At 45.0% G+C, this 17,317-nt stretch overlaps 1 protein-coding gene across 10 annotated transcripts in view; it reads left to right on the top strand.

The window, feature by feature from the left end:
• The window catches only part of ATXN7L1 (ataxin 7 like 1), a 216,685-nt gene that overhangs the window by 97,535 nt on the left and 101,833 nt on the right, over positions 1–17,317 (top strand). The window contains exon 4 of one of the 10 annotated variants that reach the window (XM_019745374.3): positions 3,413–17,074. The exons of the other annotated variants lie outside the window; for them this stretch is intronic. Coding sequence (XP_019600933.1) covers positions 3,413–3,495 — 83 coding nt within the window. The 3' untranslated portion in view covers positions 3,496–17,074. Of the gene's footprint in view, positions 1–3,412; positions 17,075–17,317 lie in introns of those variants that run through there. 10 annotated transcript variants of the gene reach the window in all.

Raw genomic sequence — 17,317 nt, 5'->3', positions numbered from 1 at the left:
GTTTCATTCATGGTGAAATTACATAATCCTTTTTTTTCTTTAAGCTTAAAAGGCTGAGCCAGTTGCACATGATACATTAAACCCACATGTTTACTTACTTTAGAAGAGTTACTATTTTGAGACTATGATCATTCCTGGGGGAAAAAAAATTTCAGTGTGCCTCCTGTCCATTCAAAAGAGTTCCATGTAAAGAAGATTTCCATTTCTTGGATTAGCGTCTTCAAATTCCAGCTGTCATTTCAGGTTTTGTCATAAAGCAAGGGAAGGGAGGACTGTAGACTCCTTGAGGAAGGAGTTCCTTCTAATTCCTCTTCACTGCCCCAAGTGTCTGGCAAATAGTACGTGCTCTATCAATGTCTTATGAATGAATGAATAATTTAGATGTTTAATCCTTTAAGTCAGTGATACTGAACCCTTAGCATGCATCAGAATTGTTCAAGGGGCTTGTTAAATACAGATTGCTGGGCTCTGCCCCCAGAGTTTCTGGTTCAGTAGGTCAGCGGTGGGTCCTGTGAATCTGCATTTCCACCAAGCCTGCTGATGCTGCTGGCCCAAGCGCTCTAGCTTGAGAACCAACTGCTTTGGGTCCACTGCTTAGGTCCACTGCTCTGTGACCTTTTCCAAGCCCTCCAAGAGATTGACATCTATAACTATCTGACCTTGCCCCATAGAACTGAGATAGATTTTGTAAAAGTTACTGGTATTTGACCAGGTAGAAGAGCAACCTGGATTTTTTTTTTTCTAATCAAAAACTACATTCACCCTTTGAATAACAGAGAAGTGAGAATCGGATCGCCACCTCCTTCATGACTGCGGCTGTGCTGGCAGGACATGGCCAGTAGGGGTAGGGGGAGTGGCCCACCTGGCAATATTTAAGCCAGCTTGCATCTCCATCCACTTTCGGAGCCCTCCCTTAGTGTCAGGTGCGCTTAACTGCAAACTTGAAACGAGACATGACCTTTTGCAGAAAGTGCAGGTGAGCAAAATGCGTACAGGAGATGAACATGATACAGAAGGGGTCACATTATTTGCAAAGTCTTTTCATGCTGGCTTGTGGGCCTGACTGAAGTCACTGGCACCCCCAGGTAGAAACAAGAGGGATGCATGGCCTGAGGAAGGCTGCTTTCTGCAAAAAGTCATTCTCCTAATCCCAGGGATCACTTTGGATGGCAGGCGAGGAGCTGGAATTCCAAACCTGGGCCTCAGGGAGCCCCTCCTTATCCATGCCCCTTTTCTCAAGAAAGAGTCCTTGAGACTGTGAGGACACACAGTAGAAGCCAGAGACCGGTCAGATAGAGGGTTCCAGAGGGACACCGGACTCCCGGAACAAAGAGAGGAGATCAAAATGGAACGTGAGCAGGGAATTGAAGGGAAGGAAAGGACCAAGGCCTTCCTCTGAGGTACCGTGTTTCCCCGAAAGTAAGATGGAATCTTGTATTAATTTTTGCTCCATTAGGGCTTATTTTCAGGGGATGTCATTTTTTTCATGTACAACAATCTACATTTATTCAAATACAGTCATGTCATCTTCTTCTGGAACATTGTCATAACTTACTAAATGTGTCCATCTGGCTGAGATCTTAACTGGGGCTTATTTTGGGGGTAGGTCTTATTTTCGGGGAAACATGGTAGTGAGAATGTATTAGTAACGTACTGATACATAACAAATGCCTCAACATTTAGTAACTTAAAACAACAAGTATTTATTGTCTTGCACTGTTTCATGGATCAGAGAGCTGGGAGCGGCTAAGCTGGTGGTTCTGGCTCAGAGTTGCTCGTGAGGTTGCCGTGATGCTGTCATCCAGAGCCGCTGTCTGTCATCTGAAGTCTTGGCTGGGGCTGGAGGACCCACTTCCAAGATGGCGCACTCAGCTGGCTGTTGGCAGGAGGCCTCAGTTCCTCACTCTTGGTACCTTAGACCTCACCGTAGGGCTGCTCACGACATAGCAGTTAACTTCTCTCGGAGCCAACAACCAGACAGGCAGGAAGGAAGTCAAAATGCCTTTTATGACCAAGTCTCAGAAGAGACTCACTGTCACTTCCACAGTATTCTGTTCATTAGAAACGAGTCACTCAGTCCGGCCCACACTGAAGGGAAAGGGAATGAGGCTCCACCTCCCAGAGGAGCAGCGCCACTGCAAAGGGGGAGCCTCTGCCATCCTCCCCTTCTGTGCTCAGAGGAGCACAAAAGTCATTAATGTAGGGCCTTTGGAGAAAAGATGATGGGGGCTTTTAAAAGGATGCCAAGGGGCTGTGGGAGTTTTGCCCGATTGGGCTGAGGAGAGGTGCATGGATAGAGGAGGGGGCATTAGAAACTGTGGGCTTTGAGCCCATGGTCCTTATAGGGGTCATGCGGGCCCCTTCTCTCTTTAGGCCAGAGGGCAACCTTGCTTCTAAGCACTGAAACCACCAATGAGTCCCATGTCTCAGGTTGAGTTCCAGAGAAGAAAAAGAAAGGGCTGGCTGCTTAGAGCCAACTGTGTGCTGGGGAGACAGCCATACATGGCACTGTGCATCTCCTTCTCGATCATCTGGCCTGCCAGGCCCCCGGTGGGAAAGGAATGGGGGTGTAAGGCAGCAGTCCTGTCCTGGAATAAAGAGGAGCTCTGAGCTGTGCTTCTCAGGAAGGGTATTTAGGGGTGAGGAGCATGTTAGGAAGGGGAAACAGGAGAGGGAGGGGCCCCACTATTTTTATTACAATGATCCCACTCAGGATGGTGGGTCAGCACCACTAGGCACAACAGCCGTCAGCCCTTTGTGGCTATGGCTCCTGGGTCCCACACGGAGACTCTGCCATGGGACAGGTGTTGATCTTGCCCACCTCGGCTCCATAAATGGAATCTGCTTAGCAGTCTTCTTTTGAGGACGCGAGCCACTGGTGGGCATATTGTACGGCGTCTGTTCTTATCTCCCCTATTACCCCTGAGGAATAAGCTAATCAAACTTGCTGATGATTTTACACTGAGAAGGAGATAGCTAATAACTTGGATGACAAGTATTAGAATACAATGTGATGTGGATAAATTGGGTCCATGTATTAAGGGCTATAAAATGAGATTCCATCAAGGCATGAATAATGGTGCCTGTAGAAAAGATTAATCAAATACCCCATTAAAAGGTATAGGAATTCTCATCAGAATTACACTCCTGCCCCTACCGCACCCCCACTCTGTTCTGAAACTGCTTTCTGCTAGGAGAAATATGGAAAAGCATTTAGAGGAAATAATAGAAAATTTGGGACATACGTTTTGATAGAACAAGATCATAAAGACAGATTTAAGCAACCAGTGTTTAATTTTGGGGGTGGGGGGAGAAAGGCAATTGGCATGAGTAATCATTTACAAATGTAGTTTCCAAGGGAGCCCTATTGATACCATTCAGCAAATGCCAACAAAGAATTTACTTTCCAAAGGGAGAAAGCAAGACAAGAGAAATGAAAGCATCTCCAGAAACGGACCGGAGAACAGCCAAGCCATAGAGAAGAATCAAGTGTGAGAATGGACAATGCAGAAGATAGACACAACTTCTGAAAGATCTCGGAGGACTCGCATTGTCTGGAGAAGGCTTCCTGGAAGAGGAGACTCCAGCAGAGCCTCGAAGTGTGGACAAGCAAATTCGTGAGCACACTCTGGTGACAGGGTTTAGGGAGAAAATGGGCATGAGCAGAGCAGGGGGCACCTGTGGAATTCTTCTCTCCATTTCCACCACCACCACCCTGGTCCAAGCTACCATCGCTTCTCGCCTGGACAACTACAAGCCTTCCAGCTGTTTTCCCTGCTTCCATTCTTGCTCCTCTACAATCCATTCTGCACACGGAAGTCAGAATCAAAATCAAAGTTAATCATACCATTCTCTTGATTTGTGGCTTCCCATTGCTCTTAAGCTAAAAGTAAAAATCATTATCATGGCTGCAAAGTCTTGCGTGGTCTGAACCACATCCTGTGCCAGGCTCCCTTTCACTCTCTATTTGCCAGTCAAGCTGGCCTTTCAGAATTTCAGCACATTGGGTCTTCCTGCCACTGGACCTTTGCACATAATTTTCCTTCTCTGTATATGATTTTCTTGCATCCTCTCTTCCCGAAGCTAACTCTGACTCATCCTTCAGAATGCATCTTAATGATTACTTCCTCCTGGAAGACTTCCCTGATTTTCATAACAAGGTTCCCTCTCCCTCATACCTTGAAAACAAATGTTTATTGTGTGAACATATGATTAATATGTCTCCCCCACTAGACCACAAGCTCAGTAAGGGTAGGGACACAGTCTTTGCATCCCCCAGAGCCTAGCACAGCCTTAATAAATACATATTGACTGGATCATGACCTTTAATTAGGAACAATGTGGCCAGTTGAGAAATTACATTTGACCAGTATGTGTGAATTCTTACTGGGATATAAACCTGAATTCATGTCCAGACTGCCACCTGCTGGCTCTGCTGTTGTAAATAAATCACAGATCCTCTCAACAGAGCCTGTTTCTTCATGTGTAAAGGGGGAGTACCAACAGCCACCTCACACAGTTGTAGCAAGAAATTAATGAAATCATATATATAAAAATATTTTTGATTGTAGTACCAGACATACATATACTCTGTCATTTTTTCCAGAGCCTGGCACATTGGGTCATTAAACATCTATTGGATGGATGAGTGGGTGGGTGGATGGATGGATGGATGGATGGATGGATGGGTGGATGGACCAGTACAAGAACCAGGAAGGGAACCTGGCATAAAGATAGCATGATAGAAGCCAAAAGAGGAGAGAATATGAAAAAGGAGGAGGAGGCTTGTTGATCAGCCACAATATCGTAGCAGAGCAGGCACAGAGAATGAGGGGGAAAATCATTGAACTTGGATGGAAGGAAGTCAGTAGTGACCTCAGAGCAAATCTTTCTCAGCCTTTTCATGTTGTCTGTGCTTTCAATGACATGCCTTAATTGTAACTTAATCACTTTACTGATTTTTATCTTTTGGGGGGAAATCAAATTGATTTGCACATACAGCAAAGTTGGCGAAATTACTCCAGTTGCTGCCAGCAGGTGCTGACAAGTGAAGAAGTGAATTCAGAGGATAAGAGAATACTCTTAACATTTATTCTAATAAGGCCTAGAAATCCTTAGTTATTTAATAAATTGCCATGGACAATAAGGTTTCAGTTTCAAGGGTGTTTTTTCTTTTAATATTTAACTCCCTGTGTTCCGGTAGGAATAAGACTGTTATATGTAGGCAGGAAACTGTAGTAAAAGGTCCATCTGAGGGTGACTGCATATTTCTGTAAGCTTTTTTCTGTCTCTTTGGTCATACCCTACTTCCTACCACAACCATCCACACAGAGTAAGTCACACACACATACACACACACACATACATTACACATACACACCACACACCACACACGCACACACACACCACATACATACACACGTGTGCGCACACCGCACACACATAACACACGACACACATACACACCACACACACATGCAAGTACACACCACACACACACACACACACACACACACACACACACTGTTCGTATCCTGTGGTTGCTTCTCCTCCAGCGTGGTGGCTCAGCCCTCACTTTCCTTCCAAGCCCTGAGCCAGCCAGTCTGCGTGTGTAGGTCTTGGGAACGAGAGGCCCAGGCTGAACCCAAGCCCCATACTGGTCATCTCAGGGCTGACTCCTGATGAGTAAGAAAGACACGATGAATAAATGAAACTCCGTGGCTATTTCAACATTCATCATCACCCCAGAACTCTAAACGGGGCTGACAAAATTAGGTACTCAGTGGGGAAAAATTAAGAACAGAATAGCCACCAAAGATTTCATTACCATATAGTCATCCATGGTATGGAACACAGGTCTCTGGGGAAAGGAGGTGGTATTCCAGAAGACATGAGAATGGTTCACAGAGAGGGTGTGAAGGCCCCCTACGTGCCTCTTCAGCAGGGGTGGCTCCAGAGCATGCTCCCTATCTAATGACAGCATCATGCATGGCTCTCCTCTTCCTTACGTCTCCCAGATCCAGGATTTCTTTGACAGCGATGGGTTCAAATGTTTAGTCTCATCAGTAGAGTGGTTTTCTATGAACTGAGGCATACAGTTTGCCAAGAAGGAATGTCGAGGCCCTCGTCCTTCAAATGGCATCATCCCTGGAAGTTCCACCACCGTCCAGCCTGGGAAGTGGAAGGAGTTGCACAGTAAGGACCTCACACATCCATCTGCCTTCAGGTGCACCTTCCTGGCGAAGCTGCCACTCAGTGGGGAGGCCTGGGCACGGGCGGGGCAGGAGCCTCTCCGGGGGTTGCATGGCAGGGGCAGCAGAGCTGGAACCCGTAACCACTGCTACATCCTTCCCTGGCTCCGCTGCAGGAGCAAACCCCAAAGCTCTTGAGTCCCTCAGTGTCCAGAAGCATGAGGACAAATCTCCTGCTCACACAGAAAAGCTTAGTGATTAAGAGCTGGGCCTGAGTTAGGGTCACAGTTCGGCCCTACCTCGCCTATTTCCTGCCCTCTCCAAGCTTAACTTCTCATGTGTGGAATATGGGTATAATCATGCTTTCTCAGAGGTGGTGGAAGATTAAATGTCCCAATGCATGTAATGTGCTTAGACCAACCCCAGCCCAGCATGAGAAGTGAGTTCATGGAAGCCGTGTTAGATCGAACCCCCTTCCTACGTTCTGCTCAACCTTCCAACATCACCACGGGTGCCAGCCCAGCCTGCCTTCAGGATTTTCATACAGTGGGTATTTCATACACTAGCTAGTTCTTAGAGGCTGGAGTTGGAACTCTTGAAAAGAGAGGAGTCCATGAAGGGGTTTGGAGTGGAGGGCTGGGGTCGGGGGAAGGGATGAGAAGAGGGTTTAGGGAAGAACTCTGAGGAATTCCTGGTGATCCAGAGATGGGGCCCGGAGAGAAGCACGAGCAGCCAGGGAGACAAGTGCTTAGTCCTGAAACATCAGAATAACAGTGTTGCAGAGCCAGGCAGAAAGGAATTCCAAGAAGGAGTATTAAATCTCTCACAAAGGAAGACTAGATAATAAGAAAAACAGCTTTTGAATCACATTTGCCTTTTCAGTGAAAGTGACTTCAAATTAATTTGGTTTTGAGAATTTTAAACACACACGTTGTAATCATTGGAAATACCTAAAGCATTGTAAAAACCAGGGTTGGAAATCACTTACCATCTATACTATAAGAGCAAGAACCCAATCTTGCAAACAGATTTTAAAAATCCCTGTGCCCAGGAAAGAAGTCAGTCTGCCTGTCAAATTTGTATCACATCCTTCTCCTGAGTATCTTTCCCGCCCTGCTCCTTCCCCCTAAATACACAGTCCTGCTTTCTTTCACAAATACAACCCCTAGGAGAACCAAGGAAAGAAATAAGAATAGAGAACCAGAATGTGGTCAGTTAGGGCCTCTGCCTAATTTCTTTTATTCTCTTCTGATGTCTGTTAGGCTGCTTTCATAGCTGAATAACTAATACTGTAATAAAGTTTTGAGGGGGTGGCCGGTTAGCTCTGTTGGTTAGAGTGTGGTGCTAATTCACACCACGGTTCGATCGCCATGTGGGCCACTGTGAGCTGTGCCCTCCTTAAAAAAAAATAAAGTCTTGTAGGCAGTGTCAGTAGTCTATTAGGTTTGAAGAGTGCCTTGACTGTTGAATCTTTATTGCATCCATATGTTTTGGAGCTGTTTTTTACCCTGTGCAAATCAAAACAGACCCCAAACATTTTATTTTAAGTATAAAAAAAAACCCTCCCGTCTCCTAGTATAGCACTGCTCATTTCTTTTGTTCATTGTGTGGGTGCCATCGCCCTGGAGCATATAATTTAGGGTCCTGGACTTATTGGGGGTGTCTGGAGGTCACTGTTAAATGGATGTGCTCTTTATTAAGGCAGTATTTGATAAAGTCTTTTGAAAATGCTAATAATTATGTTTGTGGGACTGCCTGCTGAGATTAGAGAAAGGAAAAAAATTGTAAGCTTACTTTTCTTGCTCCAAACCATAAGTAAATGGCCAGATCTAATCTTCCTTTCATCTATCATTTATATTTATTACATTTGGTGAATCTGGTTAGTGGTTTAGATTCCTTAGGTTTTTACTACATCCAGGCTCTTATTATGGAATCGTCTTTGATAAAACCTCATGGTGTACACCCCGGCCCCCAGAGCATAACGTGATGCCGTACCCCGTTCCAAATGTGCTTCCTACTAAAGCAAACCATATTGGAAGACGTTTAAGAGAAGCATTTCCCGGCCACTTCCAATTGCAAAAAATAATTTCATAAATCTCTAGTTCCATAGAGAGCCTCTCTCCAAGTCGTGTTTTCTTCCCTGCCTCTCTTGTGAGAGCTCCCTTTGCCCACACACTCATGAGAATGTGGTTGTGGTGGGTTGCACCCTACTTCAGAACATGGCTTGCAGACAGTTTTGATTTTTTTTCCCTAACTGGTGATTATTTGCATTAAGAATGAGTACATCACAACGTGTTAGTGTGCACCAAGAGCAAAATCCAGTACAGTAGAAAATACAGTAGAAAACTGCAGGTTAGACAGCCTGAGTCTTCAACAGATAAATTGTAAGGACAGACAATAGATGGAGGGAGAACTGGTCGCTTTAAGTGAGCTTAAGAGACGTCTACAAAATGGGCAAGACTAAACAGTGTTTAAGGATACACACTTGGGTGACAAAACCATAAATAAACTCAAGGGAGTCAGTCAGGAATGTGGGTACTTTGGGGGGGGGGGGGCTGTAATTGGGACAGGTGCGTGGATGGGCGTCTGTGGTGGCCGGCCGGCCACATGCTTGTCCTTCACCTGCCTCGTAGTTCCCAGGGCATCTGCGTTCATTTGTTTTGTGTGGTTTTGCATGTCAGTGCTTTATTTTACCGTACAAATTTTTCTTGTAATGAATCCACTTGGGGTTCACATTACCTACAGTGTTTCAGGAATTTGGCTTTTGGGTGTCTTCTAATAAACGATGTCTTACCTTTCTCACTAAGAGGAAAATTATAAATCCATCCAGAAATTGACCAGTGGGGTTGTCTGGAAGCTTGGTCAGAATTGAGGGGAAAATGGCCTATTGGTAGAGTTGTTCTGGGTTCTGGCTACCAATGATTCCCCTGGTCTTTTTTCCCCCGACTTTCAGATATAGAGTTAATTACCTAGTTCATTGCTTTCCGTAATGGAATAAGTACCTGCAAACTCACCTTCCTAAATAAGAGCTAGGACCCTGACAGTAGCCACACTGCTCCCTGCCATCATTCCTCTCAATCTTTGGTAATCTTTAAAAACCACAAGGGTTTATTTAGGGGGACCTTGTCCCTGCCATAAGCCCCCACTTTCTCCACTTCTTTTGTTCCTGCATATGCCAGTCTGATGTGTCCACCCTAGTGGTATGATTTTCGGGCTGAGACATCATTCCTTTACATCAAGGCTTTCACCCCTATTAAGTGCATTTACCTCCTTAGGATGAATTAGTGAGGTCAGAGTTAGTTTCACTAGAGGGTAAAGTCATCAAGAGCAAGACTCTGGAAACCTGAGGTGGGGGCACAGTGAGGGACAACCCAAAAGAAGGTGGCAGGGGGTTACCTTTTCTCCTTTTTCTTATTATCAGACCTGGCCTCCACGTGTTGACATTTTCCAGCTTCAATCTAGAATCCCACTAAAACACTCCATTTACATCTGTCCCTGGGGCTGCCTGAAGCTAGCTGTCCAACTCTCTGCATGAGCTGAGTCCAGCCCTGTTTGGGAAGAAACAGGGTAGATTCAGCTCCATAAAGAAAGGAACTGCAACCCCTGGCACCGTGCTTGGCACAAAGCAGGTGCTCAGGGAACTCTGGATTAAAAAATGAATGAGTAATCAAGGGAGCAGGCCAGACACACAGCTTCCCGCAGGAGAGAGAGCACAGAGCCCTCCAAGATGGGCAGTGAGAAAGGGAGTGCTGTCATTCCCAGGCTGCTGGGGTCGTCCCCTTGCCCCTCGCCTGCACCCCAATCTGCAGCCTCGACCCAGCCTCTTCTGCTCTGTGCCTCCCTGTCCTCAACAAGAAAATCAGCCAGTGCCTCGTTCTTAGAAGGAACAGCTCTTAGCACATTTTGTTCCCCTTTGCACAGCACTTTTAGAGTCATAGAGTATTTCCCCACACATACCTAATTTGCACTACACAGCAATCCCACGACGTAGGTAATTCCCACTTTATGGAGGAGGAAACTAAGGCTGAGAGGACAAAAATGACTTTTGAGGAGCAAAGCTATAACTAGAACCTGGAACTTTGGAACCTTACATCCAGTATCCTTTGCTGTACTGTCTTTGGCACTGGTGGAGACCCAAATAAAGAGGCATCAGGAGCCAGCATTACCCTCATGAAGCTTCACCTCTAATTCAGGCACAGAAAACTGCCTTAAACAGCAAAGATAGGCCCACAAACATTTGGCAGCACTGCCTGCCTGATCCTTCCCAGAGATGCAATGAAAGGTTCTTTTCCTGCTTTTGTTTCTTAGAAAGGTTCTCTCTATGTAAACTTATTTAGAGAGTATAGGATGGGGGTGGTTTAGTATTCTTCAATCATCTGTTGCAATGGGGGGAGAGAGACAGCATGAATACTAGGAATCCAGAGGAAAGCCCGAAGACTAATCAGTTGTACAGACTCACACTTCAGCAGACCTCATTTAAAAAACCCCATCGTGGATAGGAACGGAAAGCAAAGGGCCTAAATAATCCACTGTCTAGATGCCTGTCCGCTTACATCAGTGTTGTCTATGAAAACGACTTCCTAGCTCAGAAACGTCCGTGCTTTGAGCCTTCCCTCCCCAAAACCGTTTCACATCCCTTCTTTCTCCTGATGCGCTCAGTGCCCCTGTGTCGGATGTGGGACTGGTACTGAGGCTTAGAAACCATACGTGGCTTGCCCAGGCCCCACGGCTAGTTAGTGACAGCGCTGGAACTTGAACCTGATCTCTTCCCAGCCCCTAACTCTTTTCCCACTTCCTCTCCTACAGTGGCCCTTCTCTGCCTTCTCTTTCAGCGCCCTTGAGAAAGACGCAGCAGTGGCAGCTCTGCCACCTACGAATCCACAACACCAGCTCTTGCCAACTCGTTCTTGTATTACGGTGGTTAAGTGTTCACTGACCGCTTTGTGTGTGTTGTAATCATTTAATTAGTCTATGCCTGGGAGGAAGAGTGCTTTATTTAGAAGCTTAATAGTGCAAACTTCCAAGTCTTCGGTTCACTGTGAGCTTGATGGCATTAGGATGACCTCAGTCGGCCGCTGTGTTCCTAATCCACTTAGCACCAGGAAGATAACCAGCAAGGCTTCATTCAAGGCACAGCCCATGTACTGAGACTGCAGGAGGGCTGTGGCTAGGTTCACGAAGGGAGGACAGAAGCAGAAAGGCAGGGTAATGGGGAAAACCTTTTAGGGCCTTTAAAAAAATAACCAGATCTTTTCATGCTCCTCTTGGGGCAAAAAGAGAGTAGAATTTATCTTCTTGGGTCCTGGGTTGGGGATAGTATGTTACAGCCAGTGTTTCTTAGCCTTGGTTGCACATTAGGGTGACCTAGGAAGCTGTCACAGATCCTGATGCCAGGCCTGGCATCAGTTTTTTGGAGTTTTGTTTTGTTTTGTTTTTAACGCCACACATGATTCCAGTGTGTAGCCAAGCTTAAGAACCAGCCATCAGATGGGTGATGGTGGCTTTGTCACATGTCGACCTGGCTAGGCTGAACTACATTTCCCAGAATTCCCTGTTCTGTAGGTTTCTAAGTCTGATGGAGCCACAGAGAGAGTCTTGGGTGATATGGAGGACGAAAGGGACGCAGCAGCCATTTTATAACACGTGCATTGTCACCTGTCTGCTGCTCACCACACTGCCATGAGGCTGAGGTTGCTTCACATTTCCTTAAAACCCCGTTCAGGTTGTCTGACTCCTGGGCCAGGTGTGTTGCTTAGCTCCACGATGAAGGGCCCCAGCTTACCATCAAGGTCAAAGGCAATGAGAACTAACATGAATTTCAGTCCATTCTGCTGGGGTTCCAGTTAAGGCTTGTAGATTCCAGATCATTCTTGGTTTCCCCCTATTCTTATTCTTTCCTTCCCAACTGCCTGCCCCGTGGATTTCATGTAACTCCAGCATCAGATGCAAAAACAGCAGCCTTATAGAGGCCGTTTAACCAGCAATTACTATTGCAAAGATCAAATATATGTTATAGACTCATAAAAATGTGTACAAGTGGACACTTTGGTCAATGTTGCTCAAGCAGTAGTTTGCCGTAATCAGAAGTGTCTGGACGTTGATGATAACCATTTTGAGCACCTCTTGTAATTGCAGAAGTCAAACGTGACTTGTATTCATCTTTTGTTATCTATATATTATTATAATTTTAATGCAGTTTTTCTTTCTTAAAATTTGTATACTTTTTTTTGGCACACTATATACAGATACATACGAGGTCGGACAATTAAGTTCGCAAACTTGTTGCAATGATGGTGCTAACCTTTTGTGATATCAGGGATTATTCATTATGAATTTGTACCCACTGGATGAACAGTTAACCAAGCTTACTATTTGGAAGTGCTGAAAAGGCTGCGTGAAAAGTTAGACAACCTGAACTTTTCACCAACAATTCATGGCTCTTGCATCACGACAATGCACCAGCTCACACAGCACTGTCTGTGAGGGAGTTTTTAGCCAGTAAACAAATAACTGTATTGGAACACCCTCCCTACTCACCTGATCTGGCCCCCAATGGCTTCTTTCTTTACCTGAAGATAAAGGAAATATTGAAAGGAAGACATTTTGATGACATTCAGGACATCAAGAGTAATACAATGACAGCTCTGATGGCCATTCCAGAAAAAGAGTTCCAAAATTGCTTTGAAGGGTGGACTAGGCACTGGTGTCAGTGCATAGCTTCCCAAGGGGAGAACTTCGAGGGTGACTATAGTGATATTCAGCAATGAGGTGTGTAGCACTTTTTCTAGGATGAGTTCGCGAAATTAATTGTCCAACCTCGTATACATATACATATACATGTACATATACATACACATCCTTGTAGTTCAGCTTTTTCTATTGAAACCTGACTGATACTGGTTTATGAATTGTAGAGTAAGAGATTGTTTTTACCCATAGATATTGGCCCAGTATAAGAAAGAGACACCCTGTCTCCACCTCCATACCCCCAAACTGACACCTGTGGGGCAATTTGAAAACCTGTCGCAGATTCCTGATCTCCAAGTCTGATGGTGTGTGGGAAACCCCTGGGAAGGATCTTAAAAATGCAAATTTCTGGGCTTCATGAACTCAGATCTGAGAATCAGACTTTCAAGGGATTGGAAAAGTGAGAATTTTTTTTTTATTATTGGGGAAGGGGAACAGGACTTTATTGGGGAACAGTGTGTGTACTTCTAGGATTTGTTCCAAGTCGTGTTGTCCTTTCAATCGTACTTGTGGAAGGCGCAGCTCAGCTCCAGGTCCAGTCGCCGTTGCTAGTTGCAGGGGTCGCAGCCCACCATCCCTTGCGGGACTCAAGGAGTTGAACTGGCAACCTTGTGGTTGAGAAGACGCACTCCAACCAACTGAGCCATCCCAGAGCTCAGCGGCAGCTCAGCTCAAGGTGCTGTGTTCAATCTTAGTTGCAGGGGGTGCTGCCCACCATCCCTTGCTGGACTCGAGGAGTCAACCAGCAACCTTGTGGTTGAGAGCCCACTGGCCCATGTGGGAATTGAACTGGCAGCCTTTGGCATTAGGAGCATGGAGCTTCAACCGCCTGAGCCACTGGGCTGGCACGAAAATTTTTTTAAAAAGCCTCCCCTACCCAGCCTTTCTGGGATGCTGGTAATATTCTGTGTCTTGATCTGGGTGCTGGTGACATAGGGGTATTTTGTGTGCCCAATGTCGTCAGGTGTTGGTACCGTGCTAAGGGTCCGGAGTTTCACCCTTGCAGAGGCACACTTGTGATTTGTGCCCCTTCCCGTATGCATGTTATATGTCAATTGAAAAAAAAACAAATCACCCCACCTCCCACCTTTCCCCATAATCCCATATGCCAGTGACTAGCCAAACTTGAGAACCACTGGACCAGATGCTTCCTTGTGCAGTTTCTGGCAAAATTTAGAGAAGAACAGAAAAATGTTCAGCAATTGGGAAATAGTTAAGATGCGTCTATAATCCTAATGATACAATCCTATGGAATTATTCTAACATTAAAGAAGAATTTGAAACCATGAGTCAGCCAGCGAGCTTTAAGTGATAGGAGTGTGTTGCAGTGGGGTGACAGGGGCCAGTTTGGAAGATCACACTGGAACCAGACTATGGAAAGCTTTGAATGGCAGACTGAAAACGAGCAAAGCCACTTTCAAAGAGTTGGGGCTTTATTTTGAGGAAGGGCTTACAGATTTTGTGAAGAGTGATGGATAAAAATAGCATTTTTAAAAGTGCATATATAAATATAAAATTATATTATCCACCATATTTAACTGCTCACAAAATATATTATTGTTTGAAAGGCACACTGGTGAATGATGGGCCCTGGCACTAGAAATGGGGAGTTTGCTTCCTTTGCGGTCAAGACAGACTTTTCCACCTCAACTTCATTCTAAAGTACCTGCAGTCTTGTATGCACTGTTCTGGAGTGCATTTGAATGGGGGGGAAAGAAAAGAAAGAAAGAAAAGCAATTAAAGCCCCAATTGTCCCATTTGAAGGCTTAGTAGTTTCCTGTGGGGCACAGCTGTTGTAGGTGCATTAAGATTTTATAACCATAGTGCAGGGAGAAACTTCACAGGCTGACTCATTTTTTAAGCAACAAGTGTCTAGAACAGGTCCAACAGTTGTTCTCAACAGGGGGGTTGGACCTGGGATGGGGATGAGGAGTGACAACAGAGAATTGGGTTGAATTACAATCTTCTCTGGGACTTTTGAAATGAAGAAGTACAGGTCCTATCCACAAACGATTCTGAAGCTATCCTCGATTTAAATCCACCAGCCTAAATGCGTTCTCGTATCTTCTTTAATATCCAGGGACAGAGTTTTCAAAACTTCTTTTAGTGGCCCTTTGTGCACCTTCTCCCCCTCACCACCACCCTCCCCCCACCCCAAACTCCAAAGACTAGAACGCTTGAGCTTTCAAATAAGGGCAGAAGTAGGCTGAAAAGCATTGGTTGAGAAAATCAAACCATTAGCATCATCAAAGTAATTTTGAAAGACATTTTCATTCTCGTTCTCGTTTGACTTGCAGTATTGTCACTTTATCCCTTCTTACTCTCCCGTGCTGTAACCATACCCTACACTCCATTTTGAGCACTATCCAGAGAGAATTCTTTGTGGAATTTCCACCGGGAATTCCCTCTGGAACCCAACACACTCCCACACAGCTCTCCACATATTCGCTGGCATGTGCAGAGGGAATGCAAACCGATCTTAGCATTAGTCTCAGTCTAAAACAGTTAACAAGACAAATCTAATAAGGAAAACGATAACGTGGGGCATTGCAAAGTGAGAGGCCCTTTTCCATGCATCTGTACCATTTCCTTTCTTCCCCTTATGCAGATAGTTTGAGAATTGAGGTGCAAGAATTTCCTCTCCCACCCCCACACCCCTCCCCAACGAGGGCCTTTCCTAAAACAGGATGAGAGTTCTTGTCCGTCACCTTTTTCCTTCCAGCCATTTCTCAGCAAAGGGAAGTTCAGTTGAATTAGTCTGCCTGCTGGTTCATGAACCACCTGAGGTCCTTGATCTACCTGGTGGGCCCAGCTCTGGGGACACAAAGGCAGCTCTGCCCACACCGGGCTCCAAGACGTTTTGATCAGCTCATATGCAGCAGCTCCCAGAGCACTTCACTGGCTAATGAAAGTTGGCAGAGGCACCGAGTGCAAACGCCCCAAACCCCAGGCTTGAGGAGGAAGCCTCTGGAAGAAGGAGGGTGAGCTTCAGCTTTCTAGCTCAATCATACACAGGCTCAGGTGTCCAGGAAGATACCCAGCTGGGTGACTGTCTGGCAGGAGGGTTCCTGCGACATCAGTGTTACATCTACATGGATCTCAGAGGAATAGCATCTGTCCACTAGTGTGGGCCAACAGGTAACATCTACTCAAAACAGAACTGCAGAATGTTAGAGCTGGAAAGAGACCTCCAAAATGGCAGATTCAATCTCTGCACTCCCTTGTCACAGACCCACGGAGGCTATGCAGGTGATTTGCCCAGAGTCCCTCTGGTAGACATAGAGCTGGGCCATTCTCCCAGGTGTTCCAAGGCCAGCATTCCACCACTGCTCTGCCCCTTCTCAGAAATGCAGATTATGCTGTGATTGTATTCTCATAATTACTGGATTATCAGGATTATCGGTAGTCAGCAACATTAACAGGCTGGCTATAGATATGTTTATATATTATATATGCATATGTAATATATAGTAATATGTTTTAAAGAGATATATACGTTTTTTATTCACCTTAAGGCTAATTTGCCTTTGTTTCTTCTTTCTTAGTCTTCCTTGCAGTAACCTTTTATTTAGGTCTCTAGGGGACTGTTGCATGTGTGAAATGTTGAAAACTGACTATAGGCTCAAGATGTAATGTCGTTTAGCCTGAGTTGTGATAAACGGCACTGACTGGTTTTAAAGTTTTTTAAAAATCGTGTCTTAAATTATGTCCTATACATATGGAATTTGTGTATCGTGATTTTATATTTGTAACGCCTGTGTGTTTTCACATATTGATCGAGGTTACCTTACAACATTTGGGGGAAGGAAATGTGGATTTAATTATAGGTGGATGTTTTTTTGAGATGTAATTGACACATAGCATTGTATTTATTTTAGGTATACATAATTTGATATATGTGTGTGTGTGTATATATATGTATTTTTTTAATTCATCAAATCAGTAATATACATACCTACTAAAAATATCAAAAGATACCCAGAAGGCCTACTGACAAGTCTCCCTGCTATCCTTGCCCCCAGCCACCCATTCACCCTCCCAGAGTCCACAACTGTTAAATCTTCCCAAAGACAGGAAAGCATAGCTGTGTTTCTTTCCTTTTCTTTTTTAATAAATGGATATATGTTGTACACGTATACAGTATTCTGCTCCTTGCTTTTTTGACTTAATGATGCATTCATTCATTCATTACTTTAACAGATATATATAATGAGCTCCTATTAAGTGCCAAGCAATGGCTGGAATAGAGAGGGAACCAACTAGATTCCCGGCTTCCCAGAACTTAGTAGAGGACAGAGACAGTGAATGAAGAAGCATATGACGTCCAGAGAAGAAAAGTCAGTGTCAGCGTGCTCCCTGACATGAGCTAGTCAGGGAAA

Source organism: Rhinolophus sinicus, chromosome 4 (assembly GCF_057876585.1).
Source record: "Rhinolophus sinicus isolate RSI-liver-muscle chromosome 4, RSI-T2T, whole genome shotgun sequence".
NCBI lineage: Eukaryota > Metazoa > Chordata > Mammalia > Chiroptera > Rhinolophidae > Rhinolophus > Rhinolophus sinicus.
The sequence above is the reverse complement of the archived record's forward strand: the minus strand, read 5'-3'. Positions and strand labels throughout refer to the sequence as shown.